Source organism: Durio zibethinus, chromosome 3, assembly GCF_047325235.1.
Source record: "Durio zibethinus cultivar Kanyao isolate XHJ-2024 chromosome 3, ASM4732523v1, whole genome shotgun sequence".
In the NCBI taxonomy this organism is placed as follows: Eukaryota; Viridiplantae; Streptophyta; class Magnoliopsida; order Malvales; family Malvaceae; genus Durio; species Durio zibethinus.
Genome location: NC_143164.1, coordinates 8,984,552 through 9,010,738, shown reverse-complemented (window position 1 = coordinate 9,010,738; position 26,187 = coordinate 8,984,552). Strand labels below are relative to the sequence as shown.

Here is a 26,187-nt window from a genome sequence, read left to right as displayed (position 1 = left end):
GTTATGAATTATGAAAGGGCAAGGCTAATGCTGTATACCCATGTACATAATGAAAGGCAAATCAAGTTTGACTTTGGTTCTATTTATCTTTATGTTTCTAATTCCATGAATTGCTTTAAATTCTAATAGCGCTTCGGTTTTTATTTGTTGAGCAACATACATGATTGCCTAGATGCAAGGTGTAACCAGCTCTTGGAAAATGGAATGTGTACAGTTAAATATCTTGTGCATGGAGTCTGGGCATTATATTTGGTGATTATGAACCTCTCTTCTGTCCTTCAAAGTGGTGCTCTGCTTCCACGAGTAAGATTTCTAACATCATGAATTCTCTGAGGCCTGCTCATTACCATGCGTTGCTCTGTATTTTATTCTGATTTCATGATACTCTTCTTCGCCATAGGTTTTTCTGGATGACAATTTTTATTTCTTTTAGGGTAGGTGCGGTTTACATTTATTTTGGGGAATTAAGTACCATAGTAGATTCAATTACATGGTTACTCAAAAGTACCTATAAAATAACATTGTTACTCAAATGTGACGAATGGTGCTCAAAAGCCATTTTAAAAAGTTAAATGTCATCCTTGCTTACTAACTTAAAGGTTATTATTATTCCAAATTTGGGAGTACATTTGGTCCGAATTTATAACTTTTATTACTAGTCTGCAGCTGTTGTGTACTAAAGCATAATCAACTTGGCTTTTGCTTGTCTTAAAATATTGGTATGACGTTGATTAGACCTTTTGTGGGAAAAAAATGTAAAAAAGATTCAAGCTCCACTCATTTGATCATTCTTCATACTAACATTTCGAAGAGTACACTACCTTTTTCTTTTCTTGTCTTTCTTTTCAAAGCTTCAAAGCTTCTTTCTTCAGTGAAATGTGGAAGAAGATGTTGGTTTGACTGCCTGGGAGGAGATGGTGTTACTTAAATTATGTGACTGTAAAATCAAGGGCTCATACTCTTTCCTTTCCGGCCTCCCCCTGCCCTGCATCTTAAAAATAAGTTTTTCCTCAAATTGTCATGCTCATTTCTGGAAGCATACTTGGATTTGCAATGTAGAAGTATTTCTGAACCTGATTTATGTACCATGCATCATTAGGTCATTGACCTACATTTTCCAGCCTAGATTGTTTCCATCACAAGTGAAATGAAAACTTTACAAGTTTTGAACGATCAATTCACTCGAGCTGATCTTGCAATTTCACATGCAAGTAGCTAGGCTTGGGTTGTTTTAGGTTTCAGTTTAAAGGCTTGAGTTGTTGATTTTTTAAATGAATTTAGTTCCTGAAAAAATTTTAGTGGTGACAATCAGTTTCAAGTTTAGGTCAGGTTCGAGACATTTTGGCTTGATTCGGTTCAGGTGATGACATTCAGGTAATTGTATACGGCTCAGATTGTTGACTTAATAAATCTGCTTGGGACGGGTTTGTTATGGAGAGTTGTTTGGACGAGGTCGGTTTCGCCTATCTAAGTTGCAAAGTAAAGGTATGAAATGATGAAGTTCATTCTTTATATCTCATTCTCTTTTTGGTTTTTTGGGGACTAAATATGGAGCTTGATGAGCTGAACGTGAATTGCAAGGGGCAAAGTTTTCTGACACTTAATGATGCAAAGAAGCTTGGAAAAGAAGAATGACCGGTGACCCCAAACTTTTAGTGGTTGCCTGTAATGTCAGAAACAATACGTGCATTCTTTGCATCACTTTTTCCTTTTTAAAGGAAAAAAAAAAAGGTTGCATCGCCTGCCCTGCTATGATGATACAGGAATTAGTTGGTATCCTGTCTTCATATCGACTGTGCCCCAAGATGCCCCACTGGCTTTCCCCACAAAGCTTCTTTTGCTTTTTTTGAGATATTGCCAGCTCTTCCATCTTTGGAGCTTCGCATAATTTGCGCATGCCCCATTGCGAGTAAAGACAATGGAAATATTCAAAGATTGTTGAATTTCAAAGAATGATAATGGAAATACAGCATAGCAGCATCAGCATGCTGTTAATTTGGCTTCGTATCATGATTTTCAATTGTGATCGTTTTGCTCTCAACAGTTTTGCCTTTAGTTTGGCACGAGGGGAAAAGGAAGAGAATAAGGGAGTGACAGAACCATTTTCCAATTTGGTAGATGGAATAGAAAGAAAAGGGAGGGAACTTCTTTTCTCATCCATTAAATCCATTGGTTTGATAATAGGAAGGAAAATGAAAGAAAAACAGTTGTTTGGTTTTTCATTTATCCTGAATTTCCTTCATTCTGCCTCGTTCAAAAAATTAAAAGGAATATAGTAGCTTTCTTTCCTTTTCCTCCATTTTCTTACCTCCTTTTGTTCCTTGTTAATATGCACTTGAGCTTCTTTGTGTTGGGGTTCACGTGTGAGTAGGAATGTAGAATACTCACATCATTAAAAAATTAGATGTAAAGTTGTCATGTACATGAAAGAGCGAAGTGCCCAATAGCTTAAGCAGTTGAGCATTTGGGTTTAAATAGTGTCCAACTCGCGTGTATAAGCTTTTTTGGTAAGGTTTGGCTTTTATCCTCCAACAATTTTGTCTTTTTCATTTAGTATGTGTGACTTTAAATGTGAGAAAGCAAGTCAGGGAAGCAACAGAGGAGAAACCAAAAGCTTCATCGCACATAGCAGCCTCTTGTTGCTGCTAACAAACCAGAGCTTTCCTAGGATTCTTATCCAAATCAAAGGATGAACTTGTTTTGCTTATGGAAATACTAACAGCAGAAGGCAACACAACTCTTGTGTCCCAAACAACACTGAATTCATATAAATCTAGTGTCAAAACGACAGTCTAACATGATAAAATTCTCACCAGTTTTTAATGCGATCTAAGTAGTGAAAGACACCATATTTAACACCAAATTTTAATAGTGACAATTTTTTTTTAATTCTGCCAATATCGTGGATTAAGTTGCATTTGCTAGGTAGCTAGCTAGGGCTAGTAATCATTTAAGTAGCCGTTCAAGGTTGTTTGGCCTATTAACCTTCATAAGATGCGATTCAACTACCAACCCTACACATATATTCTCATGTATTGTTGCTTTAAAAGAATAAAAGAAACCTATCTCAAATCTTTCAAATCTCGATACGACGATGTTATTTTTTTTTATTTTAATTTTTGAAGAAATATTTAGATTTCGATAATTTATATATTAATATGATATAAAATAATAATAATTTGTATATGATAATTTATGTAAAATATTAATAATTTATATATTTATATTATATTTTATATAAAAATTATATATCATAATTTGTTTTGATATAAAAATATAAAATATATTTTTTAATTTTTATTAAATTTATATATAATTTTTATTATAATTTTAAATCATATTATTTTTATATTATACTATCATATAATATTTTAAATAGTTAAATCAAATACTTTTAGGTAAAGTATAAATTTTACATGAAAGGGATATTTATTTTATCAAAATGAGTATGAAAACAATTTTTATGTTTGGAATTGGATAAGAAGTTCGATACGCGAGAACAAATCATAAAAAAAAAAACATTTTGTTTAATAATTTAACATAAAAATAAATCTTAAAAAGTTTTTTTAATTAGAAAATTACAATTTATTGGTCAAAAATTTGGATAAGAAAGTGGAGGTTGGTATTAACGTCAAATTTTAAAACCTTCTGATCCAATTCGAGCCCGCGTGTGCTCTATATCCGTGGGCTCCACATTTTTTAAATGAGGCGCGTGTGATAGATTGAAAGGCCCGTAGAAGAAAAAAAATAAGGTAAGCCAGTAGAATCTGAGGACGGCTTTTTTTGGCTCGTGACTTTCTATGGAAAAAGTATTAGCCTAGGTTTTTTCAAAAAAAGAGTTAATAAAAGCTCCCTAGAAAGATTCCTCATCCGTTCAAATCTCTGCTCAATCATTGGTTCGTGTATTGCAGTTTCCACAACTGCGAATGGAAACCAAATTTAACTCAACTTGCCTGGAGCGCCAAAAGTTAAGCCGAAATATAGGCATTTCCTTCGTTTGACTCAAAAAAATTCTAAGCTTTTTATTTTATTTATTTTTAATATTATTTTTATGAGAATCTTTTTATCCACTTTAGAGTTTAGAAGACGCCAAGTGAATTTTTTATATTTTTGTTTTTATATATTCATAGGTTTTGTCCACGAATATCTTTTAAGCATTTTTTAGGGTAGTTGAAATATATTATAATAATTTTAATAAGTATCGAAAACATTAAAGATAAAATGGTAGTGATTCATTTAACGTAAGTTTTATATATATTTTTTATTATTAGATTAATATGATTAAAATAAAAAACATTATTTTAATTTTAATTAATTATTAATTTAATTTTGATTAATGATAAAATAAGTTAAAACTTATATTAATGTAAATAGATCCATCTTTAATATTAAAATATCGTTAGCAAAATTCATTTATATGGAAAGAAAATTCTAAAAATGAATTTAATAATATTATTGTTGGATAATGATATAGATAAAAATAGAAAAATATTTTTTTGATCTAATAATTTGGTTTCAACTAAACCATCAATCTATTTCACATTAATGTTGTCTAATAAATGTGAAACTAATTATTGAATTAGCAATCCTCTTCTAATAATATAATAATATAAAAATAGAGTATTAGATTTTGCCATTTTTTTTCCTTTAAGACTGAAACATTAATAGTAGTACAGTGCAAAAAAAAAATAATAAAGGATAGCTAGCTGAGCTAGTCAACGGTAAAAAGGAAGAAACAGCTTGACAGCAGCTGCAGAGTCTGAAGCTTCCTGAATTCTAACGTCTATAAATCTCTTTATATCAAGTTTCCAGTGTTGTACACAAATCACATATCTGTTCAATATATATATATATATATATGTATGTATAATTATATTGTAGGGTACATTTTGATGAAACAACCCCAGAATTCACGTGCTAGCTGTAAGTATAAGTAACAGAATTAGTTTTAGTACTATATTTTTTTGGCATAAAGATTATCGTTATCATCATTGTAAATGTATTTGTTGTTTCTTTTTCCTTTATTTATTTATTTATTTTGGGTTTTTTTTGGGTGTTTCCTAACTTTATATTGTGTTCTGATATGTAATTCTTCTGTGTGCAGATAAAGGGTATTTCGAGATGGGCAGGTGGGACAAGTTTGGTGTGTATTTGCTGAGTATTGCATTGCTGGGGTGGGTGGTGGTGTTGGGTGTGAAAGGGTATCCAGCCGAGGATCTGGTTGTGAAATTGCCTGGTCAGCCTAAAGTTGGGTTTAAGCAGTTTGCTGGGTATGTTGATGTGGATGAAAAGGCTGGGAGGAGCTTGTTTTATTACTTTGTTGAAGCTGATAAGGATCCTGACAAGAAGCCCCTCACTCTTTGGCTCAATGGAGGTTTGTTTACTCGTCTTCTTGAACTTGAATCTACTCATGGTTTTGAAACTTTTGTTGTTTTTTTTTTTTTAGTGAATTATCAGTTTTAATTTGAAATATGTTGCATGGTTGTCTGTTGATAACTACTTTCAATGTTTCTCCTTTCACATAGTTCTAGTTCTAACCGTTTTTGTTTGCTGTAAATGTCTTAGTTGGCCCTTCTATTTACTTGTTTCTTTCTGTGGAGAAGATTCTTTTTATTCTTTTCTTTGTGAAAGAGTTACGACAGTCTTCTCCCACTAGTTGTACTTGGTTCTCTTTGCCAATTCTTTGGTATTTTAAACTTTTTTCTCAAAGAGTATCTTTTTAACATTTCCTAGGGATAGAAATAAAGTGCATATAGATAAATTTTGACTACAATGCACTAAAAAGAAAGGAAAGAATTTGGTGTTGCTCCATATGATTGCTGATAAGTTGAATTGAAGGGTGGTCATACTCAAATTTCACTAAGAGAGATTGATCTACGTTATGCTTTTCTAAATAGAGATGATTCTGTTTATGTTCTTATCCTCAAATTCCATTTCAGGGCCAGGGTGTTCCTCCATTGGTGGAGGTGGTTTTACAGAATTGGGTCCGTTTTATCCTAGAGGTGATGGCCGAAGCCTTCAAAGAAATTCAATGTCTTGGAATAGAGGTATAAAAAATGTTTATAGCATCTAAATGCAATGAACTTTCAGTATTTGATTATTAATTAAATTCAAATTTTGACATGTATGTGTTTTTCCCCACTTTATTCTTTTGTCCTTTTTTTTTCTTAATAGCATCAAATCTCCTATTTGTTGAATCCCCTGCTGGTGTTGGGTGGTCGTACTCTAATACTTCTTCAGATTATATTTGTGGGGATGCCTCCACTGGTAATGCAACCAAATTATTTTCTCTTCCAACAGATTTTAGGATGACTTTTGGTAGATATTAATTGAACTTTTTATTGTTTTGGTGAAAATTGATCTGACTCTATCTCTTGTTTTTGGCAGCCAAGGATATGTATATTTTCATGATGAAATGGTACGAGAAGTTCCCAGAATTCAAGTCCAGAGAATTGTTTCTTACTGGAGAAAGTTATGCAGGTTTGCCATTAGAATGAAGTTTCAGTTCTAGTTTTGTTATCATTGTTGAGGCAAATTTGTTCAAATGCAAAACTTTTCTCTATTTTGGGATTTTATAAAATTTCTTATGAAAATGAAAAAAAGAAGAGGAATCAGTTATATTACATCATATCAGAAGCATCTCTTTCTAGTGATCGTTAGCAATTCCAGTCATCATCGAAATTTTCAACAAATCCTGCCGCTTTTTTTATTCCCAAGAGAAATGTTTACCGTACAAAAACACTTGAAGGTGCCTGTCTAAACTACATGTTTGCACATGGAAAACCGGTTTCAATTACAAAATTTTATGTCCTATCCAAGTCTTTTTATCATATTGAAATGTAAGATTCACATGTGAAATAAAGATTTATTTGGCTTTGAAAGATAAATAGAAAATTTCATATATGATTTAGTACAAAGTGTAAGTAGTGCTGTATTTTAGGCAGCAATCAAAACAATTTGAACCACCATTTACTTTTCCTTCTTTAAACTTAATTTATCCGTTTTTTAGTTTTATTACATGATATAAATGTTGTTATACAGGACACTACATACCGCAGTTGGCTGATGTTCTACTGGATCATAATGCGCTTTCAACTGGCTTCAAGTTTAACATCAAAGGAGTTGCTGTAAGAAAACTTGCGCTGCGTTACTTACCTTTGTTCTTTGTTAAGAAAAACGAAAAAACATTGAAAACCTAATATTTGGGTCTTGCAGTTCTCCTCATGATTTGTTTAACAATTTCACTTTACATTCTTCTGATTTAGATTGGGAATCCTCTTCTCAGACTTGACCGGGATGTTCCAGCAATATATGAATTCTTTTGGTCACATGGGATGATTTCTGATGAAATTGGCCTTACCATCATGAATGAATGTGATTTTGATGACTATGTTTTTGAGAGTCCTCATAATGTATCCCAGTCATGCAACCAGGCCATAGCTGACGCAAATAGCATTGTTGGTGAATATATAAACAATTATGATGTTATCCTAGATGTTTGTTATCCATCTATTGTAGAACAAGAATTGCGATTGCGGAAGATGGTATGTTTTTCTTTTCTTTTTATTTGCTGCTGTTCTATTTACACAATGTTGTTTTTGTTCACCTTTGCAGTGATTCATTTCCTAATATATGCAGGCCACCAAGATAAGTGTTGGTGCTGATGTGTGCATGACCTATGAAAGGCGTTTCTACCTTAACCTCCCTGAGGTTCAGATGGCACTTCATGCAAATCGCACCAAATTACCTTATCCTTGGAGTATGTGCAGTAGGTAAGCGAATTCATCACAGTCTTCATCTTTTGAAATAGTGAACTGCAAAGGGGAAATGACAGCATGCTGTGTCTTAAAATGCATCTCTTGTCAATTCTTTCCTTTTCATGTCTTCTAGAGTTCAGGTGGTATCTGCTTCCTTTAAAAGTTGTGTCGACCTCGAACCTCGAACCTATTTATTTTTGGGATTATTGGTTGAACTATAATGGGTAAAATCTTTCTGTAAAAATTAGCTATAAAAGTTAATGTGCTTTTTGCTTAGTTTGATCTTTGACATGTTTTATGTTTCTGATGATCCTTAAACTACTGATGTTTGTTGTTTTCTACAATGGACAGTCAATTAAGTTACAGTGACACTGATGGTAACATCAACATCCTTCCTATTCTCAAAAAGATTATCAAAAACCGTATTCCGGTTTGGATATTCAGGTAAGATCCAAAATCTAAAGAATAAAAAAACTTTTTCAAGTCTGTTACCTTATACTTGTTAAAATCAATCATTGCAGTGGGGATCAAGATTCTGTCGTGCCACTGCTTGGCTCGAGAACACTTGTCCGTGAACTAGCTCATGATTTGAACTTCAACATTACGGTCCCATATGGAGCTTGGTTTCACAAGCACCAGGTTCTTATGCATGCCAACAAATTTCTACTTTAACTTTGCACCTTTCTTAAGCAATGACATTTTGTTGGGTCAATTTTTTTTTTGGTTAGGTGGGTGGTTGGGTGACTGAATATGGAAATTTATTGACCTTTGCCACTGTGAGGGGGGCTGCACATATGGTACCATATGCACAACCATCAAGAGCCTTGCATCTGTTCGGTTCATTTGTCCGTGGCCGGAGACTGCCTAATAACACACGTCCCTCGATCGACGAATGAGAATATTGCACTCAACATCAACAGTACAGTCTGATAGAGTTTCAAGTTTCACAATTTGCTTATCCAAAAGGTAATAGGAATTATTGACTTCTCAGGAAATAAGGTGTCATTAGAAGAAAAAGAGACACTGGATTGATAGTAGCAGAGAGGAGAATTTGATGTAGGACTTTTATTTCATTGAATTAGTGGCAATTCTCGCGTCTGATAGAAATGGATCAGGCTCTGATTGGCTTGATAGAGTGAATTTATTTTATGTTTGCATTTTGGGGAAATGTAATTTGATTCATTGGTTTAGATTTACAATGCATTGCATCTCAATGAACTAATTTCCTGGAAAATGTACATCAGGGAAGCTCTTATATGGTTGCGCAAAGAGTCGAAGCAGCCAGCCAGTGAAGCTTGTAGGTTTCAAACCAACCATATCCAACTGCTAGGACAATATATTTTAGACTTGTGGGATAATTGAAGCTTGTAGGTTTCAAACCAACCATATCCAACTGCTAAGACTATATTTTAGACTTGTGGGATGCAATTGCCAGCGATGTCGATGCCATTGCTTCAGAATCTATCTTTCCTTGATAAAAAGGCAATAAATTTTTTCTTTCTTACGAGTAGTAACGGTTGTTTGTTCAAAGCATTGGGCAATGTCTAGAGTTGTTGAGGTCCAAATCTGTCGTGTCACGGTTGATGCGATGTTCTCTCCACAGACCTGCAAGACAGAGATGGTTAGGGGCCCCTCGACAAGAGGCTCGTAAAAAGCCGGTTATGACGACCGTAAAAATGCAAAGAGCAATGTATATACCGTCAGATACCTGGGTTTAATTTAGCATTATTTTTGGTTGAAAAAATTTAGATTTAAAAAAAAGTTGAAAAGTGCTCAAAAAACTTAAAAAATTATGGTTTAAAATTTTCAAGTATTTAATATTTCCGTGAAAAATTAAAATATTTATAAGAGTTAATTATATTTATGATACTTAAATTTTGAAAAAAAAAATACAAATGGTACTTAAAAAAATAAAATATAAAATTTTTATTCTAAACTTTTAAATAAATATAATTTTAATACAAATTTTAATTTATTAACTTTAACTCGTCTATTTGTTATTCAACTAATATAATTTTATTATATGTATATTATTTGTTAAATAAAAATATTAAATATTTAGCAAAAATTTTCATTTAAATATCATGCGACAAAAAAAATGATTCATCAATTTTATATTTTTTATGATTCAAATAAATTAAAATATATATTTAATTTATTTTAAAAAATATTAATAGTATATGTAGTGATCACATAATTTAATAATATTTATTACATATTACATAATTAAATTAATATGATTAACGTATTAGAATTTGAATTATTATGATACATAATTTAAAAATTTAATATATAAATTATACATTATATGAACATTTAAGATACAAATTATACATTTTTTTCAAGTATTAATTTATATATTTTTTAAAATTCAGATATCAAAAATATAATTAACTCTATCTGAAAAGGACATGATACTAAAAAAAAATTATTTTTATAAAAAATAAATAATTAAATAGTATTAGATAATTTTACCTTTAAACCTTTAAATTAGCTGATAAGCCCGTGCTATGCTGCCGGTTTGTTTTAACCATAAAAATATTATAACTTACAACTGACTTGGACTTGGAACAAGGAATAAATTGGCCAATAAGGAAGTGTCATCTTCAAAGTGCATTTTTTTTTTTTTTTACGTCTTTTAATATTTTATTTTGTTTTAAAATCTGAAAAAGACAGATAAAGGTCTTTAAGTAAAGTTAGTGAAGCTTTTATTAAAATGATTAAATAAAATTTAAAATCAAAATTCAAATATGATAAATTAAAAGATTTTGTTCCATAGGAAGAAGTTTAGAAGCACGAGCCATACAACAGTATTCCACATTGAAGCACGTGATAAATCCCAGCTCTTGACCTGTCGAGAAAGCACAGAAGCAGAAATTAGCTCTAGGCAAAAGGAGGAAGCAATAATGCCAAAGACGCAACGCATCATGCATAGGTATGCTTATCACTCTAATCTGTGTATTTATTACCTCAATATTTGAGGAGACTAAAAGAGAGGTGACATATTGGTCTCTAATGTAGTTTCTTGATAAGGTTTGGCAAGATGGTGGCTAGTCCTGGGATAAGGCTAAGCACTCTATTCAACTCATTTTCAATGAAGTCAAGAAGCTGATAGTTGCCAACTGAGATGATAATAACTGTCTGTAGGAGATTACAAACATAAGTTAGAAAATAACATCAAAGGTCAGCATAAATGTTCCCATCACTCAGCAGCCGGATTTACCTTCACGATCAGGCTCACTGTCCCCCTTTCACATAAAAGTTCTTATTTTTCATTTTACTTACATTTTATGATTTTAGAGACAGATAACAACTTTAAAGCAATAAAGTAGCCGAAACACATCGTGGTATGAAATCTAGGACTTCTCAAACCTGAATGTGAGTTTTAATAATCACCTTTCCGAGTAATGTTGCTAGAAAGAATTTCCAAAATGGAGTGCCAAACTGCCCACACAAAATACTAGCAAGTTCAAATAGAGGATTTGGAACCTGAAAATATACCCTTTTAATAAAAAAATTATAAATTCAAATAGGTTACTAACAAAATTTATAAAGAAACTTGAAAGACAATAACCTTTTGATTCAGTATAGCACAATTACCACGAATCACCTTCTAATTTTTTGGATAGAAACATGCATAAAACCACCTTTCACTCATGAAGCAGATATTTTGACTCCAGCCAATTTGGACAAATTAGCTGTAGCTAATATGATAAGTGCTCTATCATACCATTGATCAAAGTTACAATAAAAAATCAAAAGCACAAATAAAATTGTGAAGAAGTTCAAGTATTGTGAGTGTGAAAGGAGCCAATATTTTATCTGTTTCAGATGATTGGTCGTGTTGCTACCATCTTTCATCAAAGAAGAATCAAAATCATTCATGATATCCAATTTGCTGCCTCATATGCGATCTGCCAAAGCATTTAAGTAGAAAAATCAAGATCATAAACCATAATCCGTTTTAAAACAAAAAAAGAATCAGACTATAATGGAATAGTATTTGATGTGCCCTCACAACTTGCTCTAGATATGAAGAATGGAGGGAGCTCTCTAAATGCAGTTCCAATACCCCATAAGATGGCCTCTAGTTGAACCTGAGGTAATATGCTACTGAGTGGAACTCTTGAACCATGTCCTAATGGGAACAGCAGAGGCCCATATTCAGTGCAATTTTTATTCATCCATGAAGGACTGGTATTCAGTTGAATTATATTATATAAAGCACTTTTTAAATCAACACAGCCACACTGCACAGCTTTTATCATAAAAAAGGCAATATGGGGACCCAAATACAGCACAAATGTTGAAATATTAAAGGTATAAAATTGATAATTGATGTTACAAAAAATTGTAGATCATTTACAAATTAAGGAAGAAGCAGAAAACCTAGCATTAAGCAACCACTGGAGGGCACAAGGAATTTTGGGTTATGCCAGTTAATTCCTTTTCTATAGGTACTTGTTTGATTATGTTCACAGTCATGAACAAAGAACTGAGGATACAGTAAAACAGGCAGCTTCCTGATCTAGTTTTCTTCTAATGGTTCAAGACCAACACTCAACTTTTGAAGATCATTAAGCCAAGAAAAAATCAACTCGTAATAAAACATCATCTATGAACTGTAGTTAATATGTGGTTAGAATAATCTATACTATTAACATTAAAAAAAAAAAAAGGTTCTATAAACCTAGGTATTGCAAAAATTAGACATCATAAAGATAAAAGATAAGTTTTCACAGAAAATTTCGCATTTTCTGACATGAATGAACTCCTCAATCCCTCCTTCTGGAACCCGCCCAAGAAGCCTAGGCCCCTGATCATAATGCTTGGACATGCACTCAAAGGTCCTAATCTCATCATCCCTATTGAAAAACATTTCCACACCTTCACCATAAATCCAGACCAACACTTTCTGATGAAGATCAGCATGTTTTGTCGGCCAGTTTATTTGAAAAACCCCGTTAGTCATAGCTCCCTTCAGTAAACTTTTGTTTCAACTGGTAGTAACCACATGCCATGCACACTAAAATGTAAATTAGGTTCCAAATATCATCTTGAGATACAACATAAAACCAACATACAATTGAAGAAATTGCAATATGTTGTTTCAAGAGAAAGCCAGATTTGCACATGTAAGCTTAAATTGCAGATTACCTCTCCTTTATGTTCCACTTGAGCAATCTCTGAAGAACCCTGAAAACATTTGTTGTATCTAGAAAGTGTTTTCTTCATGTTGCACAAATGAACAAATGAATAAGACAATATCTTGTTCTACAAAAACATTCAGCCCACTTCAATATTACAGCATGCCTGCACTTAATTCCCTTTTGTTTACCACTCATTACCTACAATTGCTTCCATTTTGCGCAATCAAGAGCTGTTTGTTCCTTAAACTCCCATTACATAAACTTAGACTTGAACGTAATAAACACACAGAAACAAACTATCCTCAAGAGCTGTTTTCTTCATGTTGCACAAATGAACAAATGAATAAGACAATATCTTGTTCTACAAAAACATTCAGCCCACTTCAATATTACAGCATGCCTGCACTTAATTCCCTTTTGTTTACCACTCATTACCTACAATTGCTTCCATTTTGCGCAATCAAGAGCTGTTTGTTCCTTAAACTCCCATTACATAAACTTAGACTTGAACGTAATAAACACACAGAAACAAACTATCCTCAAGAAAATGGAGCACCTCTCATCTCCTATAGCAGGAGTGCCTCCGCTAAGCACTAATCTATGATCACTAGGCTAACATATAGACACTGATGTAGATTAACATGTCGCTTAAATGGAAAAACTTCAGAGACTAATTCTTCAAAGATAGTACCATCCGAAAAATAAAATCAATCATTTAAACATTTATTGATACCACGTTCCCATTGAAATTTTAATGAGAACCTAACTTGGGATATGAAAGGTGTATAGCTTTTTAGTTGAGGTAGGTATAATAAACGCAAGCAAACAAATATTGAGGATTTGAAAACAATTCAGTCCTTGCAAACTCAGACAAAATCTTATGGTAAAAATATAATATGTATTAGCAGAAAATTTTTTGGCTAAAATCGCTCCAAAAATGAAAATTTCAAATTTATATAAACAGGTACAGTCCAAAAAAACCACATCTGACAATCAAGAAACAAAAGGTAACAGACAATTTCGAAAATGTTATTTATTCGTCATTGTTTTTTTCATTACTAAAAAGTTTCTACTAAACTCAATATAAAATATAAATGAACAAATGTAGACACAAAATTTATCCGAATTAATCGGGTCTCGATTTAATATCTATCAGATATCATGTTCTTGGGTCAAGGCCTGATTTTGATGCAACCAGGTTGGAGGCCTTGATTTTGATTCAACTAAGCCTGAGGCCCAATTTTGTTCTTTTGGCCCAAATTTATTTTTTATTTTATTTATTTTATTTTTTTAAACAAAATACCTAAAAAAGGAATTAAAAAAACAAACAAAAAAATACAAAAGTAGAAAAAAACAATGGGCTAGGAGGGTGCTTGAGTGCCTTGCAAGGCACCACTGACACCACTGACACCACCCACCCTACTAGGGCCTTGTGCTGCCTACCCAAGCATAGGGCCAAGGCCAAGTTGAAAAAACAAAGGGGTAGAGGGAGACTAGTGATTGAGGTACCATACATGGCACCCCCTCTACCAAGCCTTGAGCACTCTTCTTTGCTAAGCCCTGTGCCACTTACTCAGGCATAGGGTCGCGGTCAAAGCTCTATAAATAAAACTCCAGGCCGACCCCAAAGAGAAAAAAGGAAAACCTTGCAAGAAAATTGTCAAATTAAAAAAAAAAAAGCTTTCTGTCAGAAAAAAAAAACCTAAAACCAAATCAAAAATAGAAACACAGTCCTCTCTTTTGGGAAGGAACCCAACGCCAAAGCCCCTGTAAAAAAAACAACATCATCAATTTCAGATTACAAGGAAAATATAAAAGAAAAAGGGTTTTACTGAACCTTTAAGGTTTGATCTAGGACATTTTAGCGAGATTCTGACGACATTAGGCCCAGATCTATGTTTAGGGAGTCAAGAATAATTTTTGAGAAGCTTTCATGATTTTTTTACGATTTGTCGATGACCACCAACGGCGGCATAAGCGACAGACGGTGATTGGGTTATTGGTCGGTTGGGGTTTAGAGAGAGAGTCTGAAAGAGGAAAGAGTAGAGAAAAATGAAAGAAAAAAATTTTTGTTTTTATAAAAAGCTTAAAGCCAAAATAACATCATTTTAATAAAGGACCAAAACGACATCTTTTTAAGCCTTAAGATCTGTGCGTCAATTCAAAACCTGACCCGGGATCTGCCCACCTGACCCGACGACCCGATGACCCGGCATCCCTCTGACCTCTGATCGATCTAGCTAAATCAGCCCAGACCAATATTGAACCATCGAACCAACCAAATCGACTTAGACCAACTTGGCCTCGGCTTAGACCAGTTCGATTCAAGTAAATTTTTAAAATTTTTAATTATTTTTTTATTTTATTATTAATATTTATCTATGTTTAAATGTTTACATTGGCTAGAATAAATTTTTGTTGTGATAAATAATTAATCAATGAATAAATAAATGATGAAATATATAATTAAAAAAGTTTTTGATAATTTTGATTTTAAAATAAACCTAATAATAATTAAAAAGTAATAAGAAAAAACAATTAAAAAACAAAGACAAATAATAAAAGTACTAATAAAAATTATAAGAAAAGAAAATTTTATTCAACGATGAGATTTGTAGGTACTCCAAATAGTGATACCTATAAAATTTCTAGGTGAGAAAATTTTTTAAAAATACTATCAATGTATTGGAGTATTTATAAAAAATTTTCAATACCATAAAAAAATTTCTTTTTACAAATACATTAAAAATAAGTGATAAAAAATGAAAAAAAGAAATTTTATCTGATGACGGGATTCTAAAAGTATTCCAAGTAGAGATACTTTAAAAAATTCTTAGGTGAGAGAAGTTTTTTTAAATATTACTAGTGTATTGAAATATTTATAGAAAAATTTCAATATAACAAAAAAATTTCTTTTCTTCAAAAACCTAAATAATAATAAAAATCAATAAAATTTTTATAAAGTAAAATAAAATGAGTGCATCAACATGTTAGCATTTGCATTGCATGCATTACAGTTTTTTACAAAAAGTAAATTTGAGCTTTCGAGGATTAGATTCTAAGGTATTTCAAGAAGTGATGCCTAAAAAATTTTTAGGTGAGAAAGAGTTCTTTCAATATCACAAATGTACTAGAACATTTTAAAAATTATTTCAATAAAAATGTTCTAATTTATTTTTCTTGAATAAAATTGGAATAATAAATTTTAATTAAAAAAATAAATTCCAATAAATGAAAAAATCACGAAAATTATTTTTCAAACACTGAAAATAAGACTATTTTTATCAAAATCAATGGATAACACGTAGTTAATTGGTACCATTTTAAATAAGCGCTATGGGGGTGCCAATTCTTCTTCATGCATTACCGACTTTCAGACCCAGACTATTTTGCAGACACTAAAATTATCTTTTTAATAAATTTTAATTAATTTTAAAATCTTATTAAAAGAATGTTTTTAATAGGTAGCCAATCACACTAGCCAAAAAAGATTGGTGGCGACTCTATTCTTTTATTTTTCATTTTCAAATTTATCGGGTGGCCCCAAAATCGTTATGACAGCTTGATGACTTTACTAATGATGCCATTTGTTTTCAAGAGTCAGGCCAAAATTAACTATGTGTTATCTTTAAATTTTGATTTAAACAATTTTAATCGATATTTAAATTTAAATTTTTTAGATTTTATTTTTTATTTTCAATAAAAAGACACCAAAAAAATAAATCAAAAACAAAAATAAAATGTCACACGTGTTTCTTTTACTATGCCTCTTATGTTTTATTTTTTTGTATATATTACTCTTGATAAATTAGGATATATTTGCACACACAATGACACGATGCATCTCATGTATGAGCATTATGCCCAGGCTCCATCCCTTATAGGAGGAAGTAAAATACCTATGCTCTCATGAAGTGATAACCTCTGTAATGGCAAACGAAGTACTTTCACTCAAATTGAACATTTTTCGTTCGTAGTCTATAATGGATGAGGATTGGGGTGTCTTACTAGTCTAGCGTAGACGACAGTAAGGAACAATTTGAAAACTTTTAGATGCGTGACAACCTGAACCAATTATATAATAAGCTGTAAAAAGCCAACCTTAGGTTGAGCTTCGTCCACCTTTTTTAAAAAATATCTAAGTGCAAAACGTGTAGGAATAAAAGTTATGTGTGATAAAAAAACACAAACAAAAATGAAAACAAAACAAAAAAATCTAAAAACAAAAAAAATATTTTTTAATCTCAAACCACATCCTTACACTAACTTAATTTTATTTTTTTTTCTTTTTACATTAATCATATCATATAGTTTTGCATCAAGGTATTTGCTCTATGATATCTTTCTCTCAAAAAATCTTCATGGATATCATAGAACTACAGATTTGCTCATCCTCAGTCAGTGTCCTATGTGAGCCATATAATGAAGTATATGTTTGGTCAAAGAGGCCCAACAAAAGTGTAGAGATTGCTTGCTTATTGGTTATGTGTCGAAATTACTCGAGAATGTGCATTTAGATCTCATATAGAATGATTTAGAAGGCTTAACCACCATTTGGAGTTAGTTAAATAAAGAAAGAAAATAAAATTTTTATAAAAAGTATATATAGATTGCATCTCTTATTTCGATAGTCATTGATGAATAGTTGATCAGGGTAGCTATACAGTTTTGAGATCCATCATATAAATGTTTCACTTTTAATAAGAAAGATTTGATGCCAACTATTAGAAAGTATTCAATTTTACTTGGGATAAAACTATAGTGTCCGGATAAAATGTTTACCCAAAAACCGAAATCAAGTTATCACAAAAAGTTGGCTAAGCTTATGGGGGTTAAAGTTGAAACTATAGATTACTTCATGAAGCCTAAAGGTGAGCGTCTCGACATCCGTTAGGACTTTTTCCAAAATTTCATTCAAAGGCAAATAAATAATGATCAAGGCATGGCTATGTTTGCTCTGGTATTATATGGCATGGTAATTTTTCTGAAGACTTTGGGTTATATTAAGATAACTATGGTGGATTTCTTTGAGCAAATTGAAACCCAAACAATTAATCATGCATCTGTAGTCTTAGCAAAAACCATCTAGTCATTAAACTTCTATCGATGAAATGAAAAAGAATGATTCATAGGATGTGCATCGCTATTGTATGTATGGGTTAGAAGTAATTTTAAGTGTAGGAAGAGTGCATTCTCAAAATTGTATCTTCAAAACAAGGCACCAATTGAAGAGTTCTTCAAAAGTCAATGTCGACATTGAAGATCCAAGAAGAGTGGATTATGTTCCTGTGAAAGCTCACCGGAGATGAAATTGAATGGATGACGCCTTGGATGCCTCGTGTGACTTTGTTGTATCATAGAGGAAATGAGTCGTAGATACCGCTATTAGGGCTATGAGGTGTTGTAAGTTACGCTCCATCGATGGTATTTAGGTAATTTGGTACAAAACAGTTTGTTTCTGCCACTTATGGCCTAGTTTAAGTAGAATTCATTTACGAGGAACCAAATCCACCAAGAACCTCAGAGCAATTAATCCAAGCATGAAAGAAAATAAGAAGAATGAGATTAGGGCCTCTTATCGATAAAATCACCATTGATTATCAGATTTGGAAAGCGAAGTGACTCAAAGACATAGTACTTTCTCTTGATGACAGCTCACATCAATCAGTTAATCTTTCAATAGAAGAGCAATTATCAGAAGTCAAACTTATCAAGAAAGAATTAAAAGCTGAAAAAAAGAAATAAAAAAGGGAAATTTGAGACTTCACAAGAAAATCGGATAGTTAAAATATGAAGTATAGGTATAAGAGAGCAGATTGGAGAAAGCCATGAAAGAATGGGATGTAACCAACAATGATTTAAAAGATCTGCACCAAAAAAATAAAAGATTATGAGTCCAATTCAAAACTAAAAAAATTCACCAAGTCTTACCTTAGTCGGTAATGTGAAATGGATGAGCTCTGAGAGGAAATGAATCAATGAAAAGGTAAAGCTCAAAAAAAGCAAAAAGAAACCATCAAAATTTCTTAAGAATATCAAAATTGAAAAGGGTTATATACTACAACTTTAGCAAGATTAGTGGAATGTCGAAAAGAAAAAGAAAGGTTGAAGCCTATGCTTGCAAAATAGAGAAGAAAATACCTTGAAGTACTGAAAAAAAAAAAATCACTTCATTAGGTGATCCAAGGGTTGGAGTTGCAACTATAAGACCACAAAAACCATATTTCAACAATAATAGATGAGTGGCAGAAAAGAGAAAAAGATTAGATCTTCACATGTGATTTGGAAAAAGATGGCCATATGAGATGAAAAATAATAAGCTTAGAGAGGCAATAGTACATAGAACACCTGACTAGTCAAGTTTGCAAGGTAGTAAAGAAAGCATGGGAAATGGTTGAAAAGATAGAGGCATTAATACAAAAAAATCAATCCTGCAAGAGAATATGGATAGTGCCTAGTGAATTTTCTAGACGAGGTGAAAGATCATTATGAGCAAGTTAAAAATTTTTATGGATATAATTTTAGAATGATAAATCTCATGCAATAAAAGTTGTATGGAATCAATAAAATTTTTAGTATTGAAATTTGTCCAAAAGCAAATACCTCATACTTGCATTCATGCATATTGTATATAATTTTTATTTGCATTCAAAAAAATCAAAAAATTAAAAATTAAAATTTTCAACACATGGCTTTCTAATTTTTGAAAATTTATGGTAATAAAGGTTCAAGAATAGCTCACCCACCAAAACTTTTGACTCAACTTACTTGCCATTCATACAACACTAGAGCTCAAACAAGAATCATAGAACAAAAATAAGTTAATCAATTTGAAAAGATTGAAAAGGCTTAAAAAAGACTAAAAGAGGATCTTAATAAGATAATGGACATACTTAAGAATCTTGACAAAAGAAATGTAGTGGAAGAAAATCCCAACCTTCAAGAGTAATCGCTAGACATAGTGGATCCAATATACCTCCAAGGTTTGAGCCACGACCAACCTAACCCTCTTAATGAGTCAGAATTCAAATTCTTACTCTCGGAGGATATGCTTATTCTTATCCAAGAATAGCATCCACACCTGCTTTGAAATAATTTTAAAATTTTGTTAATCCCATCATGGTAGAAAAATCATCTGAGCTAATCCTGATATCAGACTTGAATGATCCTAAGAAAAGAGAAAAGCTAGGGATGAAGACATTTGAGAACATAAAAGATACTAATGCTTAATAAAAAATAAAATTACTAGAAGAAAGACTTAGGGTCATAGAGGGAATTGATTTTTTTGGCTCCATGCATGCAGTTGAGCTTTGTTTGGTCCTAAACGTGGTCATTCTAAGTAAATTCAAAATCTTTAAATTTGAAAAATATGATGGCACAAAATGTCTAATGACCTATATTACCATATATTATTGAAAGATGATAGCACATACTCATGATGAGAAGCTACTAATGTATGTATTTTAATATATTCTTATAAGTTTTACGGCCATATGAGCTATATGATATGTTCAACTAGATAAAACTTGTATTCATTCCTGAAAAGATCACATAAAATCATTCTTTACATAATACGAACATGTCATAGATCTAGCTTCAGATCGTCTATCTTTGCAGAGCATGAAAAAGAAAGTAATGAAAACTTTTAAAAGTATACATAGAGATAAAGAGATGTGGCTATATAAGTCAACCTCTCTTCACTGAGAAAGAGACAACTGTCTTATTTGTGAACACCCTAAAAGTATTATACTATGAGAGATTGATAGGCAATGCAACTAAAAACTTTACAGATATGGTGATATCCGATGAAATTATTGAAAACACCATAAAAATGGCAAGCTTGATGTAGGAGAGACAAGTGGAGCAAAAAAAGATAGAGTTCCCAAAAAGAAAGAAAATGAAGCCTAAGTAGTGAACTATGTGAGGAAATAGTTCAAAGGTTTCACGCTATACCCTACACCAGTCTACCAAACCTACACCAGTCTACCAAACCTACTATTCTTTCATAAACAATGTTACATCCATCCTTCATCCTTGTTAGCCATACCAGCCACTATAACAATTAACTTATTCACCTCAGTTTTAGCCATCTTTTCTTACACCTATCTATTCTTACAACCGTCCTGCTATACCTACAAGACCAAAATGGAGACCAAATCCAAGTAATGGTCCTAGACCTCCAAGAAATACCCAAGAAAAACCTACTTTTGACCTTATTCCCATGACTTACACAGATTTATACCTTCAACTTATTGAGAAACATTTACTAGTCTCTGTTATTGTTGTGCTTTTGAAACCTCAATTTCCTAAATGGTATGACCTTAATGTGTATTATGATTATCATTATAGAAACTCAGGCCATTCTACTAAAAATTATACTGCTCTGAAGCGTAAAATGTAAGGGCTAATCAATAAAGGGGTATTGACTTTGATATCGATCGATGAGGGACTCTAAACGTTAATGAAAACCCTCTACTAACCAATACTAGACCCTCAATAAATGCTTTAATTGGGGGGTAAGCAAGCTACATGAAGAGAGAGATAAAAGAAGTTAAAACTTTGATGGCTAAGGTGTTTGAAGCCTTAGTCAAAGCTAACATGTTAAAACCAATAGAACCTCAAAATTACTTTGAAACTATTAATTGAACTGCGAAATATAACTATCACAAAGGTGTTTTAGAGTATTCTATCGAGAGTTAAGACCAATTTCATCAAGAGGTGCAGACGATGATGGATATGGGTCAGGTAGAGTTTTACAAAGAAGAAGAATATTTTATGAAAGCTGATGTGTCTACCATTGATTAAAAAATAAGTATATGCATAGATCGATAACTATTTACTATAATGAGGAGCTGACCCTAAGGCCAGAAAGGCCCATCTCTCGATTAGTAGTGACAATTAAAGTTTCTGCCCTTTTTTCATACCAGAATGATAAAGTAGCACTGTAAAAGTATGATTATGATGTCATAGTCAACTCAAATACTACAAACATAATAGGCATAGGAGGTATGACTTGAAATATGAGGTATTATACTCCAAAAGCTTTAGAGAAAGCTTAAAAAGAGAAAGCAAAAGTAGGTGAAGAAAAGAAAAATTAAAGTAATCTTGTTGTAGTCTCAGATAAAGAATATCCAAAGCTGATCTCTGATAGTGAAGCTTGTAAATTTTTAAAGCTAATAAAACATAATAAGTATAGTATGATAGAATAGTTGAACAAAATGCTAGCTAAAATTTCACTATTGTCATTATTGTTTAGCTCAAAGTCGTATCGTAATGCTTTACTGAAAGTGTTAAATTAAACATATGTGTCTCACAACGTCTGTGTTGAATATGTGGAATAGCTTGTTGACAATCTAACAATCTTAAATTATATCTCTTTCAGTGATGACAAGATTTTTTTTGAGGGTCAAAAAAGTACCAAAGCTCTCCACATTACTGTAAAATGTAAAAGTCATATAATGGCTAAGGTTTTGATCGATAATGGCTCATCCATTAATATCATACCTATGACTATTTTAGTAAAACTACTTATTGATGGATTTTATATCAAGCCTAGTCATATGATAGTTTAAGCCTTTAATGAAACCCAAAGAGAGGTGCTGAGAGTTATAGAAATGCCATTGTAGATTGGCCCGTCCACTTTCAACGTGAAATTTTAAGTTATGAATATTTTTTCCTCATACAGTTGTTTGTTGGGTAGGTCATGGATTCATACAGCAAGTGTCGTTCCATCCTCATTGCATCAAAAAGTCAAATTCATTGTTGAAAAAAAGCTTATATGTGTGGTAAGAGAAGAAGATTTACTGGTAACTCAATCAATAAATACTCTTTATGTGAAATCGACAAATGAAGCACTAGAGTGCTCTTATAGATCTTTTGAGATTGTCAATGCAATATATGTGGCTGAAGAGTTTAAATTATATTCACATTTTCTATTTACGACTACTAAAATGATTGTCAAATAGCTTATCGAGATGGAATGGTGACCTAAAGCTAGGTTTGGAAAGAATCTACAAGCAATCATAAAACCAGTGGCCATATATAAAAAGAAAAATATATTCGACTTGGGTTATAAATCGACAAGGGGGGATAGAATGAAAATGGTGAATGAGAAAAAAGAAAAGAAAATGGCTAATCTCGATAAATATGAGCCAGAGTCACGGCCTATAGTCATTTCTTACCTACATAATTCTTTTTGTTCAGAAAGATGTATCTACCCAGATTCGCCTGAAGCCTTGAGTGCAAAATTTATGGAAAAGTTTTCAGAGCTAGCCATTCAAGTGGTGGATGACAAAGAAAAGAAGAGTCAGGATGAAAAGCTATTCATGCACTATTGTCTTCTAGATTTTGAGCTAGATAATTGGAAAGTCATAGAACTGCCTATTGTTTTTAAAACTTTTAAAAAGTAATGTATTGTAAAACTTTAAATCCTTAATTGCTTTCAATGAGTAACAGAAGATCTTTTGTGACGTGTTTATATTTGTTGTTTTAATAAAAGACTTAGAAGATGCAACCGTATATTTTCTTTTTTGCTTTCACATTCATTTATCTTTCCATTATGCCTTAATTAGTTTTTTACCATTCTATTTTTGTATGCAATATTCTCTTTATTTTACTATTTACAGGGTTTCAAATAATGAACATGAAGATAATTATGATAATAATCTCGAATTTGATTTTGAAAACATAATTCATGTTGATGAACTTGATAATAAAGAAGATTTAAGTAATTACACGCTGCCTCTTGATTTGTTAAAATTAATAAAACATAAAGATAAGCTAATTGAACCCTACCAGAAAATTACTGAATTAGTGATTTTGGGGGATGTTAAAATAGAAGAGAGGTTAAAGTTGGTACATTTCTTTTACCAGCTAAAAGGTAAAAGCTAAAAGAGTTGCTCTAAGAATATATTGATGTGTTCGTGTGGACTTACCAGGATATGCCAGACTTAGCATTGATATTGTAGAGCACAAGTTACCTTTGAAACCAGAATGCAAGTCGATATAACAAAAGCTGAGGTGCATGAAGCCGAAAATGCTACTGAAAATTAAAGGTGAGGTAAAAAAGTAATTTGATGTTGGATTTTTAGAGGTGGTAAAATATCATGAATGGATAGCCAACATAGTATCAATTCTTAAAAAAGATGAAAAAGTGAGAATGTGTATTGATTATCGAGATCTAAATAGGGCAAGTCTTAAGAATAATTTCTCTATGCCCCATATCGATACCGTAATAGATAATACTACTAGGCATTCCATATTTTCCTTTATAGATGGCTTTTCAAGCTATAATTAGATAAAGATGGCTCGAGATGATATGGAGAAGATCATATTTATGATCATGTGAGGGATATTCTGTTACAAAGTCATGTTTTTTAGGTTAAAAAATGTTGGTGCTACTTATTAAAGAGTAATGGTAACTTTCTTTCATAACATAATGCATAAAAAGATAGTAGTGTATATGGATGATATGATTATGAAATCTCATGAAAGAAAGGATCATGTAGTCAATCTCAAAAAGCTATTTGATAGGTTCGAAAGATTTCAGCTGAAATTGAATCTTGTCAAATATGCATTTGGTGCTAAATCAGTAAAACTATTGGACTTTGTGGTTAATGAAAGAGGAATAGAAGTAGACCCGGATAAAAAACACGTAATCCAAAACTTATGTTCTTCTCGTACCTAAAAAAAAATGTGAGGCTTTTTGGGAAGATTAAATTATATTGCTCATTTCATCTCTCAACTCACCTACAAGTGTGATCCTATTTTCAAGCTTCTTAAAAAATGATCCAGGAGAATGGAATGATGAATGCTAAGAAGCTTTTAATAAGATCAAAGAATACTTATCAAATCCACTTGTGTTGGTGCTGTCAGTTCTTAAAAAGCCTTTGATTTTGTATTTAACAGTACATGAAAAATCAATGGAATGTATGTTGGGGCAAAAAGATGAAACTAACTAGAAAAGAATGAGCAATTTACTACTTGAGCAAAAAGTTCACTGATTATGAGTCCAAGTATTTACCATTAGAAAAAATATATTATGCATTGGCCTGGACAGCTCGAAGGCTCAGACAATACATGCTTTATCATACTACTTAGCTTATAACAAAGTTGGATCCTATTAAGTATATCTTTGAAAAGCCTTCATTGACAGAAAGAATAAAATAGTGGCAAGTTATGCTTTTAAAATATGATATTATTTATGTGACCCAAAAGGCTATAAAAGGAAGTGCAGTAGCTAAGTTCCTTATTGATCGCGTTGTCAAAAATTATGAACCAATGAACTTGGATTTTTTTCATGAAAATATGATGGCCATTAAAGAAAGTAAACCTATTGAGGAGTCTTAGAAAATGTATTTTGATGGAGCCGTTAATGTTTTAGGCCATGGCATTGGGGTAATTTTATTATCTCTTGATAAGCATTATTATCTTATCACAGTCAGGTTGAATTTTAATTACACAAACAATGTAGCTAAATATGAGGCCTGTGTTATAGGTTTACAAGTAGCAATTGAAAAGAAGATCAAAGTGATGGATGCATTTAGAGATTCAGCTCTAGTCATCTATCAGTTACGAGGTGAATGGGAAACAAGAGATTCCAAGTTGATTTAGTGTCATAAATACATCTTTGAGTTGGTCAAATAATTTGAAAAAATTTAGTTTGAGTATCTACCTAGAGAGGAGAACCAAATTGCTGATGCACTGGCTATTCTAGCTGCAATGATAAAAATAAATACAAATACTGAGATCCAACCCATCAAGCTAGATGTGAAGGATGTACTAGCTTATTGCTCAAGTGTAAAAAAAAAGTTGATGGGAGGCCATGGTATCATGACATTATGCAATATATTAAAGGTTAGCAATACTCGAAGCATGCAACAAAAAATGATAAAAAGACTATCAAGAGGTTGGCTATGAGTTTTTTTTTTGATGGAGATGTCTTTTATAAAAAAAGTAAAGATCAAATGCTTTTAAGATGTGTGAGTGTAGCTGAGGAAAAATTTTTTTTTAAATAAGTACATGATAGAGTCTATAAGGCACATACGAATGGTCATATAATGGCTAGATAAATCATGAGAGCTAGCTATTATTGGTTAACAATGAAGGACGACTATATTGATTATACTAGGAGATACCATAAGTGTTAGATTTATGCCAACAAGATCCATGATCCTTCATTAGCATTACACAGTTTGGCTCTTCCATGGCCATTCTTTATGTAAGGCATGGATGTCATTGGTCTCATTACTATAAAAGCTTTGAATGGGCATAGATTCATC

The 26,187-nt window shown here is 32.0% G+C and overlaps 1 protein-coding gene and 1 pseudogene across 2 annotated transcripts; one reads left to right on the top strand and one right to left on the bottom strand.

Moving 5' to 3' along the window:
- Positions 1–4,732: 4,732 nt before the first annotated feature.
- Positions 4,733–9,267, top strand: LOC111298925 (serine carboxypeptidase-like 42). Of its 2 annotated transcripts, XR_016340925.1 has the most exons (12): positions 4,733–4,923; positions 5,105–5,374; positions 5,940–6,047; positions 6,175–6,267; positions 6,388–6,480; positions 7,042–7,127; positions 7,266–7,544; positions 7,639–7,772; positions 8,109–8,201; positions 8,279–8,396; positions 8,486–8,723; positions 9,002–9,267. XR_016340925.1 is itself a non-coding variant. In XM_022893692.2 (11 exons), the coding sequence occupies exons 1-11, from the start codon at positions 4,863–4,865 to the stop codon at positions 8,651–8,653; spliced, it is 1,503 nt and encodes a 500-aa protein (XP_022749427.2). In that variant the 5' UTR covers positions 4,733–4,862; the 3' UTR covers positions 8,654–8,946. The 2 variants fall into 2 exon arrangements, 1 of the variants encoding a protein (XP_022749427.2); XM_022893692.2 differs by lacking the exon at positions 9,002–9,267 and having other exon boundaries at positions 8,486–8,946.
- Positions 9,268–10,385: 1,118 nt separating this feature from the next.
- On the bottom strand, positions 10,386–12,729 carry LOC111300050 (vacuole membrane protein KMS1-like; annotated as a pseudogene).
- Positions 12,730–26,187: the final 13,458 nt, after the last annotated feature.

Bases quoted from the DNA above. Each gene is read 5' to 3' on its own strand.
- LOC111298925 (XM_022893692.2), top strand. From the start codon at position 4,863: ATGTATAATTATATTGTAGGGTACATTTTGATGAAACAACCCCAGAAT. The intron at 4,924-5,104 runs GTAAGTATAAGT...TTCTGTGTGCAG, and splicing joins CCAGAATTCACGTGCTAGCT to ATAAAGGGTATTTCGAGATG. The intron at 7,128-7,265 runs GTAAGAAAACTT...CTTCTGATTTAG, and splicing joins TTAACATCAAAGGAGTTGCT to ATTGGGAATCCTCTTCTCAG.